We start from the raw sequence: 26,033 nt of genomic DNA, 5'->3' as shown, positions 1-26,033 counted from the left end.
TCCTTCATTCCTGCCGCCGCCTCCTCTCCCTATTTGCGCTGCTGCTGCCACCGAGGACCGTGACATTGTCTTCCTCCACTGTGACGCCAAGCACCACGACGCCGAGGACCGCAACGCCGTTGGCCCCATAGCTTCATCGCACACATTCCCCATGCTGTCTCCTCCTCACCTCCTCACTGCCTCCTCGCCCCCTCCGCCGTCGAGGGACCCCGCCGCTAAGGGACTGCCAGACGGTCCCTGTCTCCGTTGAGCCCGCCGTCCATGCTGTCAAGCCGGAGCCCGCCCTCGCCATCTCCCTCTTCCCTCACCCAGGTACGCCACCTCCTCCATCTCCTTTCGATCTTCTCCTGTTTATGGTAGATTGGTAGTACATCCGTATGAATGACGAGTTGATAGCACATCCCTATGAATGATGAGTTCTTTAATCAAAATTTTCACAAGCTAGTCTTTAAAAAAAATAATTTTATGAAGCTAGAATGAATTTCTCCAAATTCCCCAATGCTCACAGAGGCTGATTTCACTAAGATTGTGAGAATAGTTTTAGTTATGTTGGTCAATTAGTGTTGTTCTTATCAATTTTTCCTTGAACATGAATCTGATGTTTTAATTCCTCAACAGGAAAATATGTTTCAGTTTACTATTTAGGCTCATGAGTCATTGTTTAGTCCATTCTTGGTGCAGCCACTAGGAGCAAAATATACACTGTTTTTCTCTTGAAAATGAATCATTGTGGTTCAGTTCTTGGTGCAGCCAACATAGTTCTGGTTGAATTCATCATGATCATGATCTGAGAACTATCTTTAATGTTTATGTTTTGGCTTAGACAATCGACAAGGTCTCTGAGGAGGAGCTGAAGGTCTTTGACAATCGACACCGAGTTTGGTTTGGATGTGCTCAATATAAATTAGGGCATATTTTTAGTAATAAATTATTACTTTATAATTTTACCCAGGCTATCGAATTTACCTAGCACAATTGCATGTGCTGAAACTATTTGTTGATCTCCAACTGATTTTAACAATATGGAAGGTTTGAATTTACCTAGCTAGAGAAGACATAAATAGTTTTCTATAAGAGGAAGCAAGTAAAGTGAATTTCTGCTCCAAATATGATGCATTTCATCAACTTTGCATGATCTGGATATGTCAAAACTTGGTAGATACATATATTAAAAATAGTAATAGAAACAAAAAATGTATGCTTCATGAATCATAATGCTTGTACAAACTAGTGCAAGCTGTAGGAATCAATCCATTTAATTATTTAGGGCCTCCTAGAATTTAGGACTCTCATAGGAATTTCGTAGGAAACAAAACATCCAGTGAGAGTGGATGCTTTCCTTATGCAATGATTTACATATTTGATAATAATTCAGTGATTCGACTGGAGATTGGCCAAGGTTCTGCATACTAGAGTATTTGGACATTGTGTGCTAAATCGCTAAGAATGACTTGATATGTTAATGCTTGACAGTCTGTCTACATTGTTTGTTGTTTTGTTCCTTTTTAGATGTTTGTACTTGTTTGAATGCCGATGAAGTCAACTATTGGTTGTATCTTTAGTGTGGTTTGTAGTATATCAATATAATTTTGCTTAAAAACATGACTGTTGGATGCTACTAGTTTTTTTGCAAATATTTTTGCATATTTTCTGAAATTTAGGACTGTTATGACAAGATATGTTGTCCATCGTGGTCGACATTTGGAGAATATATATAGGTAGAGATTACATAATTTTTTCTAGTATATAGTATGATCACAAATTCCAGATTGCATAGTGCTGAATAACTTATTTAACAATATTGTTGGAGTGCATGTGTCATGTATGTGATTCCTTCCCCTATAGAGATGAGCAAATGATGAAAGGAGATAACTATTTACCATATATATGACTGCAAAACTTGACTGGGATGGTTATTACACATGCAGCTTCCACGTCTTTTCACTATCCCAGTCAAGCTTGCAGTCGTATATAATTATCTCCATAATCTGATGCGATATAAATCTTAGTGAATATCTTATTCAAGTCATTCAAGTATTGTATTTTGGCATTATGAGGTATAGTATTAGTGAATATCTTATTTCATTTCAATCTGAACTGTCCATTTTTACCGCTCAAGTATTGTATTTTGGCATTACGAGGTATTTCTTACACTTGCCATAATAGCTTAGCTTGGTCTAATTTCTAGGTCAGTTGTGTTTGTGCCCTTTTTATCTTGCTGCACGATAGCAGAAGGTGCTCTCTCTCTCTCTCTCTCTCTCTCTCTCTGTTGTGGTTAATGATTACTAATTTTTAATCATTTTTGCATATTTTCTGCTATGACACAATATGCTGTCCATCATGGTCGGCAAAGTGGAGTGTTCTCTAGTCGGGAGGCATGCCACACCAAGTTAATGGATTTAAAGGAGCATGTTACAAAGGATACAAGTTCAAACATGAAGCTGTTGCGGCATACAACAGTCAAGTCATCCAAATCGAGCTAAAATTGGCTAACTTTGAAAATAAGGAGAAGAAGTGTGATTTCACGTGTAAAGATGTCATAATCCTAGTTCTGGTTGTAATCATTATTATTTTGCTATGTAAGATGATGTGACTTGTAAGATCAATGTGTCACTTGTCAGTACCTTTGTGCCTATTTGTGCGTTTTTTGCTATGTAAGATGTGATTTTTTTATTAAATGTGGTCATAAAATATACTCAATTACCATATTGTATGTGTATGCATTCTATCTTTCGACAGCTTCTCTCCCTCCCTCGTCGGCTTTCTCTTTATCTCTCTACTTCCTTAGCAACCTATCTGTTACTCAATCGTTCATCATCATCGTATGCAGAACTCTCAGGAAGGGATGACACCACCAACTGCCGATCTAGCCCAAGTGCCAGAAGGAGATGTGTCGCCGTCAAACATAGAAAAAGGTAGCTAGAGCCACTACCTCAACCTAGAACAAATAGGCGCCTGTGGAGTCGATGAGGTAATTCATAATTAGATGAATGCATCTCTTCTACATATTATCGTATAGGTTCCCAGTAGTTTTTTAGCTTCTCCGCAGATGCTTGATGCTCCGGAGGGTCACGACAATGAGCAATCCCAGGCGCGGTATCGTGTCCGAGGTCCTTCGAAGATGCCTACCAGATGATTTGTGATCACGGAGGCCTCTCCAGCAGGGGAGCCAACTGCACCTGAGAGAGTTCTGGGGCCATACAAGTCAGTTTGTAGGATAGCTGTTAAGGATCATGTGCACATCACCTACTGATTGTGGACTGGCGAATGAGGTGATCCGCACGTAGTTCCTGATTCAATCAAGAATGACATCTTGTGGCCCGTCGTATTACCAAAGTTCGAGTTCCCTGCAAAAGGTAGCCCGAGCTACTACCTCAATCTGGACCAAACAGATACCTGTGGAGGTGATGAGGTAATTCAAAAGTACATGAATGCATATGTTGTACATATTATCGTATAGGTCTCAAAACTTGTTTCGCTTATGTGTAGATGTCTGATGCTCCAAAGGGTCATAACAATGAGCAATCCCAAGAGCGGCATCGTGTCTGAGGTCCCTCGAAGATGCCTACGGGATGATTTGTGATCACGGAAGTCTCACCAGCAAGAGAGCCAATTGCACCAAAGAAAGTTCTAGGGCCATACAAGTTATTTTGTGCGATAGCTGTTAAGGATCAAGTGCCCATCAGCTACTGATTGTGGACTGGCGAATGAGGTGATCTGCACGTAGTTCCTAATTCAATCAAGGATGACATCTTATGGCCCATCGTATTATAGAAGTTCGAGTTCCCTGAAGAGACAGATATAGAAGTAGTTAAGCGTAAGGCACTAATGATCATGTGCCTTTCATTTAGAATTGGAATGGCACACTGAACAGATTCTATATGCAGAAAGGTACAATGCTAGATTTTAGCAAATGGTCATAACTGGAAGATCATTGGTAAGCCTTTGTAGAGTACTTTTGTTCGGAAGAAGCACAAAAGTTGAGTGAGGTGAACAAAGCTAACTCGAAGAAGAACCTTTACCCTCACAAAGTCGGCAGTCGTGTGTACGTGAGGAAAGAATGGCAGTGGCAACAAGAGCTAGATGAACTTCAAGAGAGAGGTGTCACACTTGAGATGGAGGGCTGGAGCGAACAATCAACACGCTTATTTCGTGGGAGGGGTGCCTCTTACTCGGTTGATGGAAGCTTATGCTTTACAACTTCCAAATACCAGGAAGTGACACAAACTTTTGCAAAAAGGCTTGCGGATGCCCACACACAATCTACACAAGGCTCTTTCAAGCTAGATAGGGATAGGGACAAGCTCACCTTGGCCCTGGGAAACAAGGATCGCGGTGGTCGCACACGAGGCGTTGTTGTGATTGGTTGGAAATATGGATTCCTAGGCGCTGTCAACAGCTACAAGAGTCGAAAGAGATCCCAAGCATTGCAAGATGCAGAACAAGAGGCAGAAAGAGCTAGGATGATGAACATGCTTGAACTTGTGCTTCAATGTGAGCGGGAATGGACAGATGAAAAAATAAGACAAGTAGTACGGGAAGCCATTAGGCGTGAATAGGGCGCCATTGGGAGCAAACAGGAATAGCCGACAGCGTCTCCTAATGTTGTGCGCTCCAGCCCCAGTGGTCATTGGAGTAAATGTGCATCCACGGGAGTTTCGGGCGCTGACTCCATCTCTTATCTCGTGGGCCACATCACAACACGGACACTGTGTGAACTACACATTGGTGCTAAGAACATTACCATCAAGGTTGCTTCTAGCGTGGCTTATCCCCACGGCGCCCATGAACTTTTGCACGGACATCCGATACCGAAGGGCTACGCCGTGGTAGAAGTAGACAAGGCAGTTGACGATTACCGTCATGTTTAGGTAGACTACCCCGCAGAGGAGTGGGCGAACACTATATATAGGAGAGAACAGGCATACATTCATTGTGTGGAGAAGGCCTACATGGTGTTTCCACCAGCGATAGCTCCCAAGAACCTCTACTCTCCACTACACCCTGGCCGTCATCGGCTTGTAGATCTCCCTCTCCTCAGCCATCTCCTAGAAGAAGTCCACCTTCTCAGTCATCTCCTCGAAGAAGTCCATCGCTCAAGAAGCCAACACCATCAAGAAGCTAGCCATCAGCTCGGAAAACAAAATCAGGTTCTGCAACATTTAAGCAGACAACATAATCTAAGAAGTTGGTGGTATCTAAGAAGTTGGCAGAACCCAAGTATGTCTATTCACTCACTGCTGAGGAAACAAAAAAGATTGTGGACGCCAGTGTCATGTCTCATTTCCATCCTCCACCACCTCCACTGAAGCTTGTTGTGCCTGAAGATGCCTTGAATTTTTTCATGAAAATGGCCAAAGTTAAACAGACAGGGTCAGCTTCAAGTAAGCCGCCGACTGACTATGAACGCATCACCAAGATGCAGGCCAAGAGCAAACTAGGACCAATCATTAAGGATGCTCCAAGCATAGCGGACTTCCTGGCTTCTTCTAGATTAACAGCAGAAGAACTAGCATGACTTACTGTGGGAGTGGATATATCAAAGTCGGATGTTATATGGCCATTCGAGTTGGGCAAACCTTTGGTCAAACCAAATATAGAAAGGAACCTTACAACTCAAATGCGTCGATTACATTAATAGTACTTGGAGTAGTCCAGGTAGGGTTTTCAGGCGTTCCCCATGAGATACAAAGAAGATTATTTCCTCAATGGGGACGGTTTCTTCTATTTGGAATTCTTGCACTTGTATGAACTGTACAAGGAAGATGACCTTGATGTGGCTATAGTCAGAGCGTGAACTTTGCAAGTGAATTATGCATATAATTCATGTTATATGATCTTGCACCTTGTAATTGCATAGCTAACTTCTTTCTTTCGTAGAATGGAGATCCAAGCATACGAACAAGACTTAGATAAGAAAGTAGGATTCATCGATCCTGGTCTTGTGAACCAGAAACTTGTAATGAAGAATCCAAACTTCACCGAGGCCTACTGATTGAAGTGTCTGCTTCACCACCAATACAAGAAATTCATACTCTTACCCTATAGCTATGAGTACGTGTTTCAATGCAAGGGCGTCCTCATTTTATGGGCAACTCGATTCTAGTACTAATTTGCTATGGTGACATATTCTGCAGATTTCATTGGACTCTCTTTGTCATCCACCCAGACTTGAGTAAGATCATTATGTTGGACTCAACAAAAAGAGATCAGACGACTTACCAACACCTCATCGACATGCTAAACAGGTTAACTCAATCATTTAATCTTCTCGATGATTGCATATAAGTTTAATTGGTATTTATATTCACGTACAGGGTGTACACAAGATACCGCAAGAAGAGTGTTATCCACTTTCCATTCAAGAAGGAGTACGCTGTAAAAACCGACTTTTCGGTACACAATACATATTCATGTCTTGCATTTCCTATTGAATAAAAAGGGTCAATTCATTCCACTGACGAATCATTTCCTCTTGAAGTGTATGAGGCAACCACCCGACAATAATCTCTGCGCGTTTTATGTTCTTACTTTCATGCACGCATTCAGCCCGGACGGAGATGCTGTTAGGTTCATGACCTTGAGGTATGAAATAACATATCGATGCCTTCTTTTCAATTTCTACATGTGTTCAAGGACTAGTTCTTTCGATTCTTTAAACATAGTGCTCCAAACTACGCACAAGTGTGTTACAACCTGCTGAAATACATGCTCTTCAAGAACAGATGGCCGGGTTCTTATTGGAACATGTTATGAACCCAAATGGTGAGTTTCATGAACCGATCATGCCGTCCACATGTGCGAGACCTTCAGATGACCCCTTACCTTCAAGCAGAGAGTATGCGACAAGGAGGAAAGCTACCAAGGGGCTTGTCAACGTATTCTATTTCCACAATTCACACAATATTAATGAATGACATTACTTGTTCTACAATATACCACCGGTATGTCAATGACATGTGGGACCAGGTCCCACTTGTCATCCTCACAATGGATGGAATATCGTAGAACCAACACTTATTCAGTTGTAGATAGTAGATTTTTTCATTTATTAATGAATTATATGAATTACTACATATGATGCGAAGTTGGTATCGTCGGACGACTCTTGGACACAATGGCCTTCCAACAATGATGTGAAGGAGGAGCAAGAAGCGGCGTCTCGTAAATGTGCCCAAGAGGAGGAGGATGAGAGGCTACCCCGTGAGCTGTGCACTTCGGAGAAGCAAGAAGCAGTATCCCGTAAACGTGCCCAGGAGGAGGAGGACGAGAGGGTGGACCGTCAATGTGTTGCGGAGGAGACCGAAGGCTCAAAACCTAGAGGCATTCAGGCGTCAGACTTCGATGTCTTTGACACGCCGGTGAGCCTGGAGCATAAGCGACGCTGCGGTCGATCAGGTGTTCCCAGGTCCTCCGTTCCACTACCTGTAATGCCCTAAAATTTTGGAAGGAAATTGGAAGTCATCGTTTCCGGTTTTTTTGGGTATTGAATCGCTCTCGCCGGGAAAGAAAAGAGAAGAAATTGAGGTAAATTGCAGTAGTATATTTCTTTTAAAATAGAGAAGCTTTAACCATGAGAATGGGCTGAGCCAACCTGGGCTTGGGCCGGTTAGCCTAGCTCCTCCCCCCAAAGGCCCATGCGCCCCCCCCCCCCTTCTTTTTCCCCTCCACCCTGCCAAACCCTAGCCGTCCCTCTTCTATGCCGCCACCCCCCTGCTGTTGCTCTTGTGCGGTAGAGAGAAGAGAAAGGAAGAGGAGAAGAAGGGGAAGGGAAGGGCAGCAAGGAAAGCAAGGAGAAGAGGGGAAGAGGAGGTTTGGAGCTAGGGGATTTTGGGGTTTCCTTGCTGTGGTGCCCTAAGGTAACAGTTCCCCTGCTGTTCTTCATGTTTTGGTTGATGATTATGGCCGGTAGATCTTGGTTTGAGAGGTTTTGGTTAGGGGAATTTGTGGTTTGGGGTCGAACTGAGTGTTCTGTGCGCAGGCAGATTGAACAGTATGCATATTCTTGATGTTTCGGTGACCTAGATGATTTTTCCTGTAGAAGTGATCAAATAGAAAGTTGTAGCTAACGTCGAAACCTAGCTACCAGTGAAATTTCAGAATTTTTGGCCATGTGGTTTAGGAGATATTGCTATCTGAATCTGACTGTTGTACCTCTGTCGAATTTCTGTCAGTGTTAGATCTATTCTGTTTTTGGGCATCTTAGTTGCCTAGCCAATTATTCAAAATGCTAGAAGGTTGTAGAGGATTCACTAAGCTTTCCAATGGTGTGAACAATGCAATTTTTTCATTGGTTGTAGCTCTAGTTACGTTGTTCTGAACTTTTTTGCAATTAATGGTTGACAGATTTCGTTGTCAAAGTTCAGAACTTGATTAGGCCTTGTTAGAGATGTTTTATGTAGATCCGAATGATGCAAAAGTTGAATCTTGTGTTATGATCTACATGTCCACAAAATTTTAGAATTTTTCATTGCGTATTTCTGGAGATAAACAAGTTTGGGTGGCTGCTGTCTGGAATTGACAACAGGTTTCTAGAGCTGTTTTGCTATGTCATTTAGGAGACCTTAGAGGCATGAGAAAATTGTGTCGTCTCAACGAAAGTTGTAGCCCTTGTTCTTTAGTTTCTGAAAATGTATTCGTTTGCTATTATATCTATGGTAGAAAAATAGTTACGAAAAAGATAAGTACTGCTGCTCCTGTCAAACTAATGCGTGTGTGCTGTTTTTGGTCGATATGTCTTGATTGAGGGTTTCGGGCGTAGGAGCGCTTTGTTTTATGTATTTGCATGTTATGAGGAGTGTTGGTTCTGAGTTATGGTTATGTTTAGGTGGTGGTTCTTCGTCTCACACTTGAAGTTGGCTTTTATCGTCGGTAAAAGGCAAGTAAACGTAGCTATGTTGTTGCTACCGTTTTGACTTGTTATTTTCATCACCTACACCTTTATTTCAGAACCATGACAATTTAACTGTGATCCAAACTTTATATTATGCTTTATGTTTAAGCATGTTTAATCATTGACTTATATCTATCCTTACGTTGCTACAATTTTTGTGAGCTATATTGTTATTTGACTTGAGGATGAAGTCGAAGTATTATTGGTAGTATACTTTAATGCAATTGCAGCATATTTCTACCATGTGTATCTGCATTTGCATATGCATTGGAAGTTATGTCGTAAAGATCACGACTGTACCGGTACACATCGTACGTTGCTCGAGGAGGGGTGCGATGTAAAAGAAGACATATCATTGCATTCATATGCATTCTTGGAAATTAATAACATTTATATGTTATTGTGGATATGAAGTTACACATGTGGTTGTGATCTTTATTTGAAGTTATTCTTTAATATTGTTAATACTATCCTAACATGTCTTATATCTTGAGAAAACTGTATTAAATCGATGCTTAATCAACTTGTGGTTTAAATAACTTGTCAAAACAAGTTTGCTTGCTGGGATTTTATATCTCACCCTTGCATTACTCCTTCCAGGTATTTGATGCATGTCGTGAAGGGATGGGAATGTAGCAGCATGTTTTGCACTTCATACCTATATTTTTTTATCATTGTGCTGTAATAATAAATAAAGTTTAGTCCTTAGAGTCGTACGTTTGAAGTTTAAGTGTGGTGGTGAAGTTAAACTTAATATTTTCCTTTTGGTTCATGTTAGGATGTTTCTATCCGTTATTGTGAGAATCCGCATATCTTGTTTATCTATGTTAATGCTTCCGCGATGTTTTTTTTTCATAGAGGAGATGCTGCCATTTTTTTATTATGGCTAGTTGTAGGTTGCGTAGTTTAGTGACATCCCAGGATTCTGGTGGCCCTGGGGTGTTACACTACCATTGGTCCCCCGGCGTCTTTGGACGTACTCACGCCATCAATCGTCAGTGTGGGGACACGGTCCTCGTCGCGGGAGAGGTAGAGGTAGAGGTAGAGGTAGAGGGATACTGGACTGGCTCAACTCAACCGACTTTTCAGGGGGTGACTTGTAATATTGTTTGTTTGTTGATGCCTGACTTGTAATATGTGTTCATTACTATGTATTAATGAAAGTGTTTTTATTATTAATTTACAATAAATATATGTATCATTTTATGCATGTATTAAGAGAGAGACGAAGAGATTGAGGAGAGAGAGAGAGAGTACAGAGAGGACAGAGAGGAGGATAGGGGGAGAGGGAAAACATTGCTGGCTCAAACCTTCGACTGGCAGTGAAAACCCCCTTCACTGTCGGTCCACCGAACCGACACTGATAGAACTCGATTATCATTGCCCGTTGCCCACTGCCAGCTCCAAAACCGATAGTGAAGGGGGTTTTAGAGCCGGCAGTGAAGGGGTTTTCTGTAGTAGTGCTTGTATTCAGCAAATTCTCTATAGGTTTCTAATGTTAGTGCGCGCGCTTGATAGATTGTGGACATCTTGAAAGACCCCCCCCCCCCCCCATCTTAGTTCCGTGATTGTCGGAGTCTTGAAGTCTTTACAATGTTACCGGCTGGAAATGATGGAACCATTGAACTTGTTTGCATGCAAGTTAGCTATTTGTCACTGGTCATTCCATTTGTTGAAGAATTGCAGTGTTCTTATATATATATGTAGTTCTTGGTTGTGCCTTCAGATGTATGCTCCTACTACTTCAGTTCCTGCACGAGATTTTTGGACGCTGAGATACACAACCACTATACAGGATGGCAGTCTTGTGGTGCGTATAAATGTGAACCTTTTGTTTTTTCTTAGTTTGTGTACATGGTAAATTAGCTCAAGGAGTTGTTTCCATTATTTACATCTATGTATCTTTCAGGTCTGTGAGAGATTTTTAAGATGTGTTTAGTTGGAAGGCAAGGTTGGATGGGATAGGATTATTCCTGTTTTTCAGATGGGATGATCTAATTTTTTGTTTGTTTGGATAGATGAAATGAGCCAGTTTTCTGTTTAGTTGGTGGGATTAGAGTAGTACAATGAGTCAGTTTTCTGTTTGGTTAGATGGATTGGATGAACTAAGTTGGTTATGATGATGTTAAGGGTGTATTTGAATGAATTTGTGCATGTTTGAATTTATTTGAATTCAAATTGAATTAAAAAGAGATTATCACATAAAATGATAAAAATACATATAAATTGAGTATTATAAAGGAACTCACTTTTTCATCAAATAACCTGGGATTAAAAATATTTTTATATATTAGTACATCATATGAAAAGAATATTAGTGAATTTTTCTAGATTTTTGATAATTTATTTGAGACATTAAAAATTGCTAGAATTTATAAAAGTAGATTTTTTTGAGAATTTTAATTAAATATTGACTCAGACTTTTTGATTAAACTAATTAAAATAGGTTTCTAGTGAGCTCTAGTTTGCTCATAAAAATGTTTAAAATTTTTAAATCACTCTTGCACTCTAGGTAAAATCGAGAGTTAAATAAAAAAATAAATACACACGTACGCCAGCCGCCTGGAACGTGAGCAGAGGAACACGGGATGAGCTCGTCCGGGTCTTTTTGTGGGATGAGCTCGTCCGGGATCTGAAGGAATATTGGATGGCCCTATCCTATCTGAGCTAAGAACCAAACACCAGGCAACATTAAAAATTTAGATCGGCGATCCCATCCACCCTCGGTACGGTGAACCAAACGCTACCTAAGTGGTTCAGGAGGTGGTCAAAGTACTGCATCGACAACAATTTGTTAGAGCTGAGATGCTTCCAAGTGGCTATTTAGTCCGCCCATGTGAGGGTGGCGGCTCAATTGTGCATATAGTGGACCATCTGGACCTTGAGGTTTGATTACCAACTCAACATGCTAACTACACAGATGTTGAATATCCTTCATCAAGTTACTAATTCAGTCCGATTCTATCTTACAGGCTTGTTTTTTTTTTGACAGAACAGGAGGATCAAAGCCCCTACTGGTTAATCTATATTAAGGTAAAAAGAGTACAGAGAAAATAGAGGGTAACAAAGAAGGTAACTATAAACCAAAACTTGAAGTAATTGCCGCTAGCCATTCTTCAATCTGAGGGAAATAACTCTTTTTCGCTCTATGGGTAACCATGGCGAAATGAACTTAGATCTGCAAGCTTGAACTGTCGGGTCTATATCATTAAAAATCTAATCTTTCTCGTGGTCCATATGCTCCAAGACATTAGGATGATAATCTCCATGAAGAAAGGTACTGCTAGTTTGCGTCTCATATATTTGAAAGCTTGCAATGGTTGTAATCTTCTAGAAATCTGCAACCCGATGGAGGCCCAACAAGCTCTGGCGATTGCAATGAAGGAAGAGATGTGTCATTGTTTCTTCTTTTTGTGGAATGCAAAGGTCACAAGTATACGAGGGTAGATCCATGTTCTTCTTGTGCAGAAGCCCTGTTGTGCTCAGCCTATCTTTTAGTAGGAGCCAGAAAAAAGATTTTGTGTTTTAATTGACACAAGATTGCCAGATCCAATGAAATGTTGGATGCACTTGAACGTGACCAATGAGCACTTCATAAGCTTTGACTGAAGAGTAATGGTTGTTACCCCAGATATATGCCCACATGTCTTCATCTGAATCTATAACCAAATTTTGTAAAAGGTCTTGGAGTATTTGAAATTGCTCAAAAGCTTGGACTGAAAGTGGCAGGTGGATGTGCTGATGTAGCTCCTCTAGATTTAGAAGAGACTTCAGGGTGATGTTTATGTTTGTAGAGAAAGAAAAGAGCTCTGGGGAGTGCACCCTGAAAACTCTTCCTCCCCAAAGGTCCTGCCAAAATAGAATAGTGCTACCATTTCCCACTTGAGCTGAGGCAATGCCTTTGAATGTATCCAAGAGCTCGATTATGTCCCTCCACCAGAAGGATCCAACCTTTCTCATTCCTGGTAGTTGATTAGAGGGATAATACCTTTGCCAGATTAGTCTGACCCTTGGAAGGTCTACTTTGTTGAAGAATTTATGCAAGTTTTTAAGAAGAAGAGCTTCATTCTGCACTCTGAGGTTGATCACACCCAACCCACCTTCTTTCCTAGGTCGAGTCACTTTGTGCCATGCAGCCATGGGCGGCTTCTTTGCATTAAGGTCTGCTCCTCTCCATAAACAGTGCATTCTATACTTGTCAATTTGCTTGATCACTGTCTTTGGGAGTTTGAGGGTGCACAGATAATAAGTTGGCAACGAGGACATAACTGAATTCACCATTTGTAGTTTGCTGCCTTGTGAGAGAAAGAGTGAGCAGCAGACTAGCCTTCTCTCTATCCTCTGACACAAAGGTAAGAAATCCTCTACTCTAGGTTTTGTGATACCCAAAGGCAAGCCTAGGTAGGTAAAGGGCAAAGTTCCAACTTGACAGTTCAGAGTATTAGCCAAAATCTGAATCCTTTCATTTGATACATTGATGGGTACTATTATGGACTTGTTATAGTTAACCCTGAGGCCAGTGGAGTCTGCAAAGGTATTTAACAATGCTTTCAGCACAAATAGTTGCCCAGGACAGGCTTTCATGATCAGCAGTGTATCATCCACAAATTGGACAATTGGAAAGTCACTATCAGCACCCAATGGTATTGGCAGGTTGAGCAAGCCTTGATTCTTGGCCTTGTTTATAATTGATTGCAGAAGGTCAGCAGGAAGTACAAAAAAAAGAGGTGACAATGGACCTCCTTGTCTCACTCCTCTTTTACAGTGAAAGACTTTCCCTAGTACACCATTTAATAGTACTGAGGAAGTTCCTGAGTGTAAGATATTTAATATCTAAGAAACCCATCGATCCCCAAGTCCTTTATGTTTCAGAATATCAATGATTACCTGATGTTCAATCTTATCAAAATTCTTTTCAATGTCCAGTTTCAAAATGACAAGCTCTTTCTTAGACTTGTGACAAATATGCAAATATTCAAAGGACCAGGCTAAGCAGTCTTGAATTGCCCTTGATTTTAGAAAACCATATTGAATTTGATGAATGAGCTCTAGGATGATTTGTTGTAATCTATTTGCCAGGAGCTTTGTTATGAGCTTAATTGAGTAATTAAGAAGAGATATTGGCCTGAAGTCTCCAACTTGGGTAGGATTATCTTTTTTGGGCACTAATGTGATATAAGACTCATTAATGCTTTGCAAGCAGATATCACCCTGATAAAAAGCCTCACAAAGTTCATAGAAATTTGGAGAGATTATTGCCCAACATTTCTTCATGAAATCTGTGTTCAAACCATCTGGCCCTGGGGATTTGTTAGTTGGGAGTTCTGCAGTGATATTGTCAATTTCCTGTTTTGTGAATGGGTACTCCAACCATTCTAGATTTTCTACTCTCTCAAGCAAAGATGTGAGATCAAAGTGCATACCCTGGTAATCAAAAGTACCCAGTCTCCCCATATAAGTATTCCATAATAGGCTCGTTTTGTCGTCATGTTTGGTCAGAATTTGTCCAGATGGGGCCTGAAGAGAAGTGATAGCATTTCTTCTGTGTTGTAATGTGGCATGAGCATGAAAAAAACTTAGTATTTTCATCTCCAAACTTTACCCATTTTATTGTGCCACGTTGCTTCCAATAAATTCTTTGTTGCTTGAGAAGTGAGGCTAAGTGCTCCTACAAAATAGTTCTAAAATTTCATTCTTCAATGGAAAGATCTATGGATTCCTCAAGAAGATCCACAAACCGCAGGATAATCTTAGTATTTGTGATGGTTTCTGTCAGGTTGGAAAGTTGACTTTTCCAAGCCTTGAGCACTCTTCTTAAGGTTTTAAATTTAGCTACCACTCCTTTTGCCTTGTCAGTCTGCAGAACTGGTACTGCCCAACCATGCTGCATAATGCTCATAAATCTTTCATGCTCTAGCCAATAATTCTCAAATCTGAAAATATTGGATTTGGGGATGTCAGTTGAGATGGTGATCAAGCATGGGACATGATCTGAAGTATCTTTGGATAGTCCAGTCACCAGAGCTTCAGGATAGTTTATAGTCCATGAATTGGAAGTGAAGAACCAATCTAGTCTCTCCAATAATGGATGTTGTTTCTTGTTTGACCATGTGAAGGTAGAACCCTTCAAAGGGAGCTCTACCAAACGCAAATTACTGATGGCTTCATTGAATGCTACCATTTCATTGGCATTGCATCTTACAGGCTTGGAGTGTTCCTGAAGTTCTTCGGTCGCTCTATGAGTCGTCTAGGGTATGTAGTTGCTTAGAAGATGACAACTGCAGTGAGTTCTGTATCAAACACTGACGGTTGTCAACGTTAAGGCACTACAGCACATCAGACATTGAAATCTCTTAGGCTAAAGATTAATTCCGAACAGACATTGAAATCTCTTAGGCTCCAGCAGGAGAAAGAAAAGCTTGCCGGCACACGACAAAGCCTACAGACAAAGCGCCGGAGGCTGGGCTTCCCAAAAACAACCTGCGATGTTCTTGATGTTCCCAAAAACACATTTTTCTTCCTCTTTTTACCCTTCAGCGACTTCTCAAAATATACCTGGATGTTCTTGACCATTTCAAACACTAGTATCCCGCTGCGAGGTTTTGGATCAGTACCTTGCTCAATCGAATTGTCAAAATATTTCTTCATCTTGTGGTATTTGTGAGTTTTGAGTAAGAACCATCGGTATCGCGTGTACACTAACTTCTGTGAGTGCGGAAGATACACAGACGTGATTCATCCAAGCATACTAGACATCCTTGCTTCCTTTTAACTTATCCCGATAGGTAAAAAAGGGCGGGATAGTCATTGATTGTTACTAAAATAATGCCTTATAGCGTGAAGTACTGTCGTCGGAACTCATCCCACACCCGGATCCCATCGTTCCACGGTTTTAACATATCTTCTATCAATGATTCCAGAAACACATCTATATCGTTGCCAGGTTGTTTCGGTCTTTGGATAAGAATGGACATCATAAGATACTTTCGCTTCATACATAGCCATGAATGAAGGCTGTAGATGGTCAGGACCACTGGCCAAGTGCTATGTGAGGTGCTCATGTCACCAAAAAGATTCATTCGATTGGTACTCAACGCGAACCTTATATTCCTTGGTTCTTTAGCAAAATCTGGATACATGACATCAAATTTTCTCCATTGGCTAGCATCAGTAGGGTGTTGAAGCTTAGTTCCATCCTTCATGCACTTATCGAAATGCCAATGCATCAGTTCGAAGTTCCTAGGGTTAGAGTACAAACGCTACAAGCGGGAGATCACTGGCAGTACCGCATCACCATGGCAGGACTTCTTCTCTTCTTCTCCACGTTGGAAGAAGTGTCTTCTTTATCACGACCAACAGTACTCTTCTTCTTCTTCATGTTGGCAGAAGCATCTTCGTCCTCATAATCATCATTCATCTTGTACCGACTTGCATTGCACACTAGACATCTATCCAAGTCTTCGTACTCTTTACGGGTGGTTCAAACAAGCGTGTATTTTTTGCACATCCAATGACAATGGACAGATAAGCTTCTTTGCTTGATAAGTGATGGTGGGCAAGGAGTTAGGCTTCGAAAGCATGTTTGCTAAGATACTCAACAGATCTGAGAAACTCTTGTCGGACCATCCATTGCTAACCTTCAGCCTTAGAAGTTCAAGTACCGAATGCAACACTGTAAACTCCTTATCACAACCCTTCAATTCCTCATACAAAAGTTCCTTCGATACTTCCTGTAACGTCTCAAAATTATCTAAACCTCTCATGTCCCTTAAAACATGTGGTTCTGCATGGCCCAACATTTCCTCTAAATCGAAATCATCATCATCGTCCATCATAAGATTAGTGTCGCCTTCGACTCCCTCATCATCACCATCCACTTGATCAACAGCGATGTCGTCGTTTGATTCACATGTACGTTTTTCGCCATGTTTTGACCAACATGTGTAATCCTTGACAAAACCTCTCAAGATCAAGTGTGATTTGATTATGCTTGATTTGTCCCACAATTTCTGGTTCTTGCAGTCATAGCATGGACAATGTATTTCCTTTATCTTCTTATTCAAAGCGTTCTTCTCGGCAGCCTCAATAAAAGTAGAGAGTCATTATATATATATTTCTCTATATCTTGGCGCATCATACATCCATGCTCTATCCATCTTTAACTTCAACCACAGAATTATATCCATAAATTAATTAATAAAAAAATCATAATAAAAAAGATTTTTTAAAAGGAAAATTTTGATTTGTTATGATTATAATATGTCTACGCAATTGAATATACATTAGTGCAAATTTATGTCTCAAAACAATGTGGATTCATTACTCTATCTCTCTATATCTGGATCTAGATCTAGATCTAAATCTAGATATATCCAAAAAATCTCCATTCATGATAAAACCTCATAGAGGCTAAAAAAAATCAAATTGAAGCTACATTTTTTTAATATAATACTAGAATTATGTGAATCTACACAATTGAATCAACATTGGCCACAAATTTTAGCTAATTCAAGGATCTAAATGGCTAGAACCATGTGCATCTCTATATTACATCAAAACCATAATTAAGGCTTAAATCTAGATCTAAACTTCAAAAGGATGCTAGTTAGGGATGGGATACTTTTACCTTGGATAGCTAGCTCCTCCAAGGAATTCAAAATCAAAACCTCCCCCTTTATTTTCAAATCTCCCGGCCGCCATCGAGCTGCTCTGTTCGGGCAGAGCAAACTCGATCTGGATGAAGCTCCGAGATTACCAGAGGCGAGTCACACAAGGAGCCGCATCTGAAAATACGTTTTAACAGGCGGCTAATTATATGGTCCGCTTGTAGTAATCATCCCATTGCCAGAGGCGATTCATTACGTGAACCGCCTTTGAAAATGATTACTACAGACGGGCCACATAAGGAGCCACCTCTGAAAATGACCATTACCACAAGTAGCTTCTTATGTCGCTCGCATGTAGTAATCATCTCATTACCACAGGCGGCTGTCATAAGCAACCACTACTACAAAAACTATTTTCGGGACACCGAGGGTATCTTTCCACTGGCGGCTCATATGACAAACCGTCTGAGCTGGCCCCTGCGGTTTTGGGCCATGTGGAAACAAATTTTCACATGCGTCTGCTTACGACAACCGCCTCTAGAAATTGGATGATTACCACATGCGGTTCCTTATGTGAACCGTCTATGTAAAAAGTTATTTCCAAAAGCAGTTCCTTATGTGAATCACATCTAAAAATAGGATAATTACCACATGTAGTCCTTATGTGAACTGCCTGTCAGAGGCGATTCATATAAGTTTCCAAGGCAGTGCCTTATATGAACCGCCTGTGGTAATAGATGACAATTTATCTTAAAAAATTCATAATCTTTTTCAAACAAAGTCAGATAAGAAAAAACTTTACGTAAAAATTGTAGCCCTCGACGAGATCTACAACTTTGTAGTTAAATTTTTTTTTTCATTTAAGGTCATTTATATGTCCAAATAATAATTTAAGTTTCAGATAGAACAGATCAAAAGAATTGCATATACTATTAGTATCACTAGTACTTCCGCGTTCGAGTACCATGAACCGCACACGCGCGTATTTTGTATGAAAAATCATGTGACTTATGGCTTGCGACAGCGCGGCCACGGGGTGCCTGGTTGAGCAAAAATATATTTTAGTTTTTTTTTTTTGAGAGGCGGTCCGCTTAAGGAAGCGTCTGTCTCTGGCAATAGGTTCCTTAAGTAAGTTGTCTCTGGTAATAGGTTTTCACATGTGATCTCTTTTACGTCTGTTGAAATCATCTATTTTTATAGGCCTTCGATTAGAGGTGGGTGGCTAATTGCATGTAGAAATAGGTTACCACCTATTTCTGAAAACTGTTTCTGTAGCAGTGAACCACATGTGGTAATTTGTTTCTACAGGCAGCCCAAAACCAAAGGGATCTCTCGCTAACTGCTCAAGCGATTTATTATATGAGCCATCTGTGAATAAAGACCGTGGGTGTTTTTAAAAAATAGTTTTTATAGTAGGGACACTACAAGACAAACCCCTCTTTTGCAACGCATATATGCGTTGCTAGAAGTCCAAATAAGCGTTGGTAGGATCAATAGCAACGCATTCACTATTCGTTGCAAGAACTGGCATTGCAAGGGTCTATTACAACGCATATATAAGTGTTGGTAATAGCTGTAAAAAACCGTTGCAAGGTTGCAACGGATACAGTGGGCTATACCATCGCTTACATGTGTTGGTATATACCCTGGACAAATGACTTTTCTAGTCTTTTCCAACCCATAACTTGAGATTGTTGCGACACTTATAAATGTTGCAATTAGCAATTGTTCATCTAATTGGCCTAATTAGTTTTTATTTGGAGCCCAATTAATGAAAAAATAATTTATGCAAAAATTAATCAAGAACACATCACATTGCAAATAAACACTGATATATTGAAATGGAATTGTTGCATTACATTGAATACCATCCACATGATTCATGATAGAAGTTTGATCTAAACATCATTTCCTATTGAAACAAATATTAAACACAAGGAATAGTATTTTGCAAATGCCACCACCACTGTCCATCCTCCATCAAGCATGTCATTGAAACCATCACCAATTTATCTTTTCAACCTACATTAAAAAATTAGAATCCTTTAATGCAACATTAGAAAGAAACAAAATCTCATTGTGAAGATAATAAGATGTGAATGTACAAATGTTGAAGGCCAAGCAATATTAGCTCCATCTGCATCACCGACAAATTTGTAGGTTTTGTATGGCCGTATCAATGCTTCGTCTGCAGCAATTACAACATTGACACGCACTATCCAAAATTCATTTCCTATTGGGACACCATCAAGTTTGTGTTGGATCACAACTTACTACTGTAGCAACAGCTACTTTCTTATTTTGACTTTTCCAGCTCTTCAAAAATACTGTAGTGTCAGCCTAGTGCATATATGGAAGTGTTTGAGCAAAATAATCAAACAACAGAAAGTTAACCATTTGTAAAAATAAATTGCTAATGAACATAAACACTCTTATACCATCATTGAGCTGGTCACTAACCTACTGCCTGTACCATGCTGTTGTTTCTATAAAAAAAATTATATGGAACATCAGTCTGTAGCTAAGAGAATTCTTTGAAAAAAGGAAATAAATATCATGAAGTTTAGAAGAAGTTTCTTATACATTAGCACGCATGGCTGCACAAGCTCCTTTTGAGATATTTTTGCTCTGAAGAAAATAAGAAAGTCAGCACAAGCTCCGAAGAAACAAAGTTTTACAAGCAAACGAGTGGACAGACTAGGCATATCTATTGTGCTATATAATTAATCTATTGCAAATTATGCACATAACAAAAATATTGTTGCTCGAAAAAAACTTTACCTGATTTTGAGAACCTTCATGATTTGAGCAATATGAAGATGTTTCCAGGCCTGCAACCTGTTGTGTATACTATTTCAGTAACTATACATTATACAACAAATTAAAAAACATTGTAAAACAAATAAATGGTACTGGTCACCTTGGCTGCATTAGTATGCTTGTTTTTGTTGATCCTAACATCATCTTGAAAATGTTTATGTTTGGTCTGTCGTGAAATCATAACCACCCATCAGTTTTGAATTATGTTGATTTTTGAAATATGCTGAAGTTTTGAAGTTTGAATTGACATGCCATCTAAAATTCTGAGACTTTAATGAATATGAGCCAATTGGAATGGTATTGTTGCAGTTTAATATGATGCCGTAACAGCGGGTCCGCAGAATTTTGCTTCTACAAAGTAGGAAGCCCGAACCCTTGAATGGCACGCATATCTCATTCATGTAATACTTATAAAGCAAACATCGGAAGCACAGCATAGACTCATTCCTTGGCTTTATTAATGGACACAGCCTAGAAAGAACTAATCTTGCACAGAAGGAGAAACGTAGCAACAGAGTAAGCACTATCTAAGCACTATCAAATGCTAGTGCGGGCCATTATGAGCTGAGCAGATCAGGCAAGCAGGTCAAACAAAATCAGCAGCTATTGTGCATCAGTGTATCTCAATGAAATGTACATAAGGTCCAACAGCTAGACTGGTCCATTTTTTATTGCAGAAGATCCAGGCAGTTGAAAACCAACACATAGATCGAGTATTGCAGATTCAGACTAATCATAACAAACAATCAGTTTGTGCAATCTATTATTTGATAGAAATGTTCTTTTTACAAAAGACAAGAAAATAATAACATTGTATGCTTCAGTAGAAGCTCTATAGGCTTGAAGCACATTGTCATGATAGGCATTAGCTTCCTTTCTCTACAGTTACATGCAACAATCCATTACAATGGCTGAATTTGATGTTAAACCAGGGTCTAGGTTCTAATAGTATTGATGTGAATTAAGAAATTAACCTTATATGCACTAGAATATTTTTTTGGTTGTTGTGCATTGTCATTCTGTATCATTCCCCATTCATTCTAAAATGAAACAAAGGTCAGGAGATTGTGGAAACTATAATAAACACAGAAGTCACATATATAACGGTTGTAAGCCATGAAGAGTTTTGAACAAAGTGTGAGCAAACCTTGTCTCTTGTAGAATATTTGTTTGGTGGCTGCAAATCCTCGTACTCATCATCATTTTGTCTCCTCTGCAGTGGATAATAATAGAATAAAACTAATATAAACTCTGGATGAAAATTATGCCAATTTCATACTACCATCGTATTATTTTGCTGCTCAACCATGCTAAAATCTTGACTTTGAGGGTCACCGTACGGTCGCTGTGGACAGAATTGAGTATACAATTAATCTATTTCAAATTATGCACGTAACAAAATATATTGTTGCTAGAAAAAAAACTTTACCTGGTATTGAGAACCTTCATGATTTGAGCAATATGAAGATGTTTCCAGGTCTGCAACCTGTTGTGTATGCTATTTCAGTAACTATACATTATACAACAAATCAAAAAACTTTGTAAAACAAACAAATGATACTGGTCACCTTGGCTGCATTAGTATGCTTGTTTTTGTCGATCCTAACGTCATCTTTAAAATGTTTATTTTTGATCTGTCGTTAAATCATAACAACCAATCAATTTATGCAATCTAGTATTTGATCGAAATATTCATTTTACAAAAAAACAAGAAAATACTAACATTGTATGCTTCAGTAGAAGCTCTGTAGGCTTGCGGCACATTGTAATCACAGGCATTAGCTTCCTTTCTCTATAGTTACATGCAACAATCCATTACAATGGCTGAATTTGATGTTAAACCAGGGTCTAGGTTCTAATAGTATTAATGTGAATTAAGAAATTAACCTTATATTCACTAGAATGTTTTTTTGGTTGTTGTGCATTGTCATTCTGTATCGTTTCCCATTCATTCTAAAATGAAACAAAGGTCAGGAGATTGTAGAAACTATAATAAACACTGATGTCACATAATATATTGGTTGTAAGCCATGAAGAGTTTAAAACAAAATGTGAGCAAACCTTTTCTGTTGTAGAATATTTGTTTGGTGGCTGCAAATCCTCGTACTCATCATCATTTTGTCTCCTCTGTAGTGGATAAGAATAGATTAATACTATTTTTTGACTAAAAACAGATTAATACTATTACATAAACTCTGGATGAAAAATTATGCCAATTTCATACTACCATCATATTATTCTGCTGCTCAACCATGCTAAATTGTTGACTTTGAGGGTCACCGTATACTCGATGTGGACATAAAAAAGAATAGGACTTACAACTCATTACTAAAAAATTAACATTATGGAAATCTAAGAATATTTTCTTAAATCTTCATAGAGATACATACTTTTCGTTTTGAATTTGGCCCATCAACATAAATAGCATCTTGAGTTGCATGCAAAGGATCATCTAAGCACCTCTGGGACACCAATTCAAAATGTTAGTACATAAAATGGTTAACAGAGAAGTTCCTTAAAATTACCTGATCGAGTTGTCTTTCTTCCAAGGTTTTTGTCTTCTATTTCAATTCTAGAATATTAGCATCTTGAATCTGGGCATGTTTTTGAACCTTCTCCATTTGAAGTCTAAGGGATAGAACATCTACACTTGATGTCGGATCCAATGAAGTCAGATTTATATTCTTAAAGCGTCGTGAAGTTGACAGATCAAACACTTTATTAGGATTTGGAACTAGGCCCAAACCATGAACACGGCCATGCTTGTCTTCTCCTAATATTTGATTCAGTGCATCTCCTTTCCAAGCAATCTTTCCTTGCCTAGTATCTGCTAAATCTGGCTGCTCCACTAAAAGTTCCTTCAAATTTCCCTAGAAATCTCAATGATATGAATTAAAATAATGTATAAAAAATCATTGTAGATAACCAAATATTGAGCATTTAGTAAAATACCACGTGTTCATTTATGTTCTTGTCGCTTTTTGGCTGGTGTGTATGGATGTACAACACGGCCCTGTGTGGGACCTTCTTTTCAGGATCTCTCTGCCTCTATTGAACATAAGATTGAATATCAAGGGCTTAGTAATCACTGTATATGTCTGAATGAAGAAGAGATGCACATAACTACAGTTGTAAAAATGCTTACCAATTCTTCTCTATTCGAGCAAAACTCTTTGTTCCAGCTGTATGCGTTGACTTCTTCTTTGTACGATTTGTCCTGTTTGTTTCACTTATCTCCTATCATAGAATAAGGAAATATGTCAAAGCACTTTAGTTTCACAAATTGTGGAAAAGCTAATATGCAGGTACATGATAAATCAAACATGTATACATGTACCTTTGTTTTCGGTGTCATCCAATTATTGACAAGTGCAATCCACTGATCACCGATCACACCTTCTGGAACATTGCTGCAATTAATTTCCATGCTCTTGTTCACATCGAAATAGAGTGACTTTAGATTTGACTTATGTTGCCTCCATCTCTCCCCAATAGTTCGTAATATCCATTTTTCCATGCGAGAAGGGTAAAGGAATCTCATCTGTATACCAGTAACAAAAATCATGCAGAAAAGTTGAAAAACAAGGTGAAATGTTACAAGTTGACAAGAAAGTTTAAGGATGTACCTTCACTTGCTTAATTATATCCATCTTTTTTTTTTCATTGGTATTTCTTTCTCTCTTTCCTATCAGTAGTCTCCAATCCCTGTAGCTCAAGCTACACAAGCACCCGTTCCTAGCGACCATGCCAAGAAATTTACCTAGAACTCCAGCCTCATCACCAATTGGCTGATCAAGATCATTACATGCAACAACAATTCTGAGACCTTTCGGAAGGCTCCAAATATCTTTCAGTTTTGTCCTCCCACGCTTTGTTCTTTCTCCATTGTCATCTGTCCAGTGTAACATTGTCATGTAAAAATCAATGTTCAATAGTAATTGGTACAAAATACTTTCTGGTAATTACTATTTAATAGCTAAGTAGTTACCTTGAACATTAACTTCAACATCATCACTCTCAGTCAGGCTTCCTCCAGTAGCAAGTTGAAGTTCAGATGAAGCAACATCTTGTCCAGGGGATCTCTCTTGCTCAATCTGCTCCTCTGACAAATATTCATCTTGGCTTTGAATAATGCGGTTTCTTCTACGCCTTGCCATTTCTGATGCACCATGTCATCAATAAAATATTAGTTAACATCTGAAATAAGCATCTTTATTGAACGGCATTCTAGCAGAGAACTAAAACAGAGAACTGAAACAGAGAACCTTCAACCCATTCCTCTTATTATTTTTATGGACTTACATAACAAATGTATTGGAGCATGCAGGGCAATCTAAAGCCAAATAATCTCGGCAGAGATAGTCACAAACTTAGAATAAAAATAGATTGGACCATAAATTTCGTACTAGTTAATGGAGGCATATGAATAGAAAAGACTACATATTCCAAATACAATTAATTTTACCATACTCTCTATGAATATTAGTACACCTCTCTCTCAGAATACAACTAGGGCACTGATCAATTTGACTGTCTGGGACTTGAAACCAATCTAACGAATTTTTAATCAACGATCTGGTGGAGAAAAGTACGCCGAAAAGAAAAATCAACAGATGGAGCAGTAAAAAAATCGGGAAGGAAAAAACACAACAAATTAGCAGGGAAGGAGGCATGGAAGGGACTACGTCAGAGCCTCAACGGAGTAAAACATGGGATCGAACCTGCTGGGCAAGAGGAGAGGAAGATGCAGGAGGTCCTGCTGCGGTGCAGCCCACAGCAGGCCAGATGCAGCGGAGATGTGAATTTGTGCGATGGGGGGAAGAAGAAATAACCCACAACCTTGTTGGCGTCGAATGAGGAGGTGATAAGATATTATGGGGTAGTTCCGTAGTTAGCAGATTGGTGAAATTCCTTAGCCTTTTTCTACACATTCATCCCTAACCTCTATGACAGGTGGGGTCATGTACACACCCAATGTATTGGTGGGGCTTGGATTTTGTGATAGCCAAACAAAAATGGCGGGGTGTGTTTTTGAGCAGAGAAAAAATTGTGGGAGATGAAAAAACGGAGGTAAAGAAAGGCGGGAGTAAAAAAAAGCCATCAATTTTAATCCGACAAAATAATAATACAATTTTTGTTCATTCAAAGAATATTTCATGCTAATGATCGTAATTTGAAAGGTGATCCGAGTGCCTTTGGTAAAACAGGCATAACTTTTGCATATGGACACCGATTTTGGCGTTTTTTGACTCTACGTAAATCTTTAAAAAAAAATTACATCTGTTGCTCCCCCAGTTCCCCTCTTTGTCGGGTTTGGTAAATTTTTCGAGGCCAAAAACGGTCTGAAAGATTGAGTTTTCGCCCCTGGAAGTTTCTGTACCGTTTTTGGAACGTGCGTTTGTGTCCATAGCCGTCTCCCTTACATCAAACTTGAGCAAAAATATACAATGGTTCCTATTCTAGTGCTGCTGAGGTGAGAAAAAATAAAAGAAAAATAAAAAAATATTTTTGAATAGCCTATTGCATTCCATCTATTTTAAAATGAAAGGCTATGTAAATTCAACTAGTTCAACTTTATTTCTTCAGATGTAGGTAGTCTTGATTAATCTAGAGTTGGTGATGTTCTCTTATTGGACTCGAGCACTTCTTGCTCAGCTTGATTCTTTCTTCCATGGGAGACACTCAAGTTTGGTTGTTTCTATGGGAGAAGGAAG

General features: G+C 39.3%; 2 protein-coding genes and 1 pseudogene across 2 annotated transcripts; 1 reads left to right on the top strand and 2 right to left on the bottom strand.

The window, feature by feature from the left end:
• Positions 1–261: 261 nt before the first annotated feature.
• LOC133917956 (homeobox-leucine zipper protein HOX9-like) lies at positions 262–15,215 on the top strand (annotated as a pseudogene).
• Positions 15,216–19,325: 4,110 nt separating this feature from the next.
• On the bottom strand, positions 19,326–23,080 carry LOC133917955 (uncharacterized). The gene is made up of 15 exons (XM_062361760.1): positions 23,066–23,080; positions 22,845–22,880; positions 22,710–22,781; positions 22,381–22,446; positions 22,207–22,272; positions 22,043–22,111; positions 21,888–21,953; positions 21,749–21,805; positions 21,602–21,664; positions 21,467–21,532; positions 21,294–21,359; positions 20,420–20,485; positions 20,281–20,337; positions 19,605–20,127; positions 19,326–19,521 (listed from the first exon to the last, which is right to left on the bottom strand). Exons 1-14 carry the CDS (start codon positions 23,078–23,080, stop codon positions 20,077–20,079), a joined length of 816 nt encoding a protein of 271 aa, XP_062217744.1. The 3' UTR covers positions 19,326–19,521; positions 19,605–20,076.
• A 380-nt stretch (positions 23,081–23,460) lies between these two features.
• On the bottom strand, positions 23,461–25,171 carry LOC133917954 (uncharacterized). The gene is made up of 5 exons (XM_062361758.1): positions 25,041–25,171; positions 24,308–24,478; positions 23,946–24,211; positions 23,657–23,860; positions 23,461–23,556 (listed from the first exon to the last, which is right to left on the bottom strand). The coding sequence occupies exons 2-5, from the start codon at positions 24,474–24,476 to the stop codon at positions 23,461–23,463; spliced, it is 735 nt and encodes a 244-aa protein (XP_062217742.1). The 5' UTR covers positions 24,477–24,478; positions 25,041–25,171.
• Positions 25,172–26,033: the final 862 nt, after the last annotated feature.

Source organism: Phragmites australis, chromosome 5 (assembly GCF_958298935.1).
Source record: "Phragmites australis chromosome 5, lpPhrAust1.1, whole genome shotgun sequence".
Lineage (NCBI taxonomy): Eukaryota > Viridiplantae > Streptophyta > Magnoliopsida > Poales > Poaceae > Phragmites > Phragmites australis.
Note: the sequence above shows the minus strand (reverse complement) of the source record. Positions and strands in the feature narration are given on the sequence as shown.

Bases quoted from the DNA above. Each gene is read 5' to 3' on its own strand.
- LOC133917954 (XM_062361758.1), bottom strand. From the start codon at position 24,476: ATGGCAAGGCGTAGAAGAAACCGCATTATTCAAAGCCAAGATGAATAT. The intron at 24,212-24,307 runs GTAACTACTTAG...TACACTGGACAG, and splicing joins TGTTGAAGTTAATGTTCAAG to ATGACAATGGAGAAAGAACA. The intron at 23,557-23,656 runs GTACATGTATAC...ATTCTATGATAG, and splicing joins GGATGACACCGAAAACAAAG to GAGATAAGTGAAACAAACAG.
- LOC133917955 (XM_062361760.1), bottom strand. The intron at 22,273-22,380 runs GTTTGCTCACAT...GTTTCATTTTAG, and splicing joins AATATTCTACAACAGAAAAG to AATGAATGGGAAACGATACA. The intron at 21,806-21,887 runs GTGACCAGTATC...CATACACAACAG, and splicing joins AGCATACTAATGCAGCCAAG to GTTGCAGACCTGGAAACATC.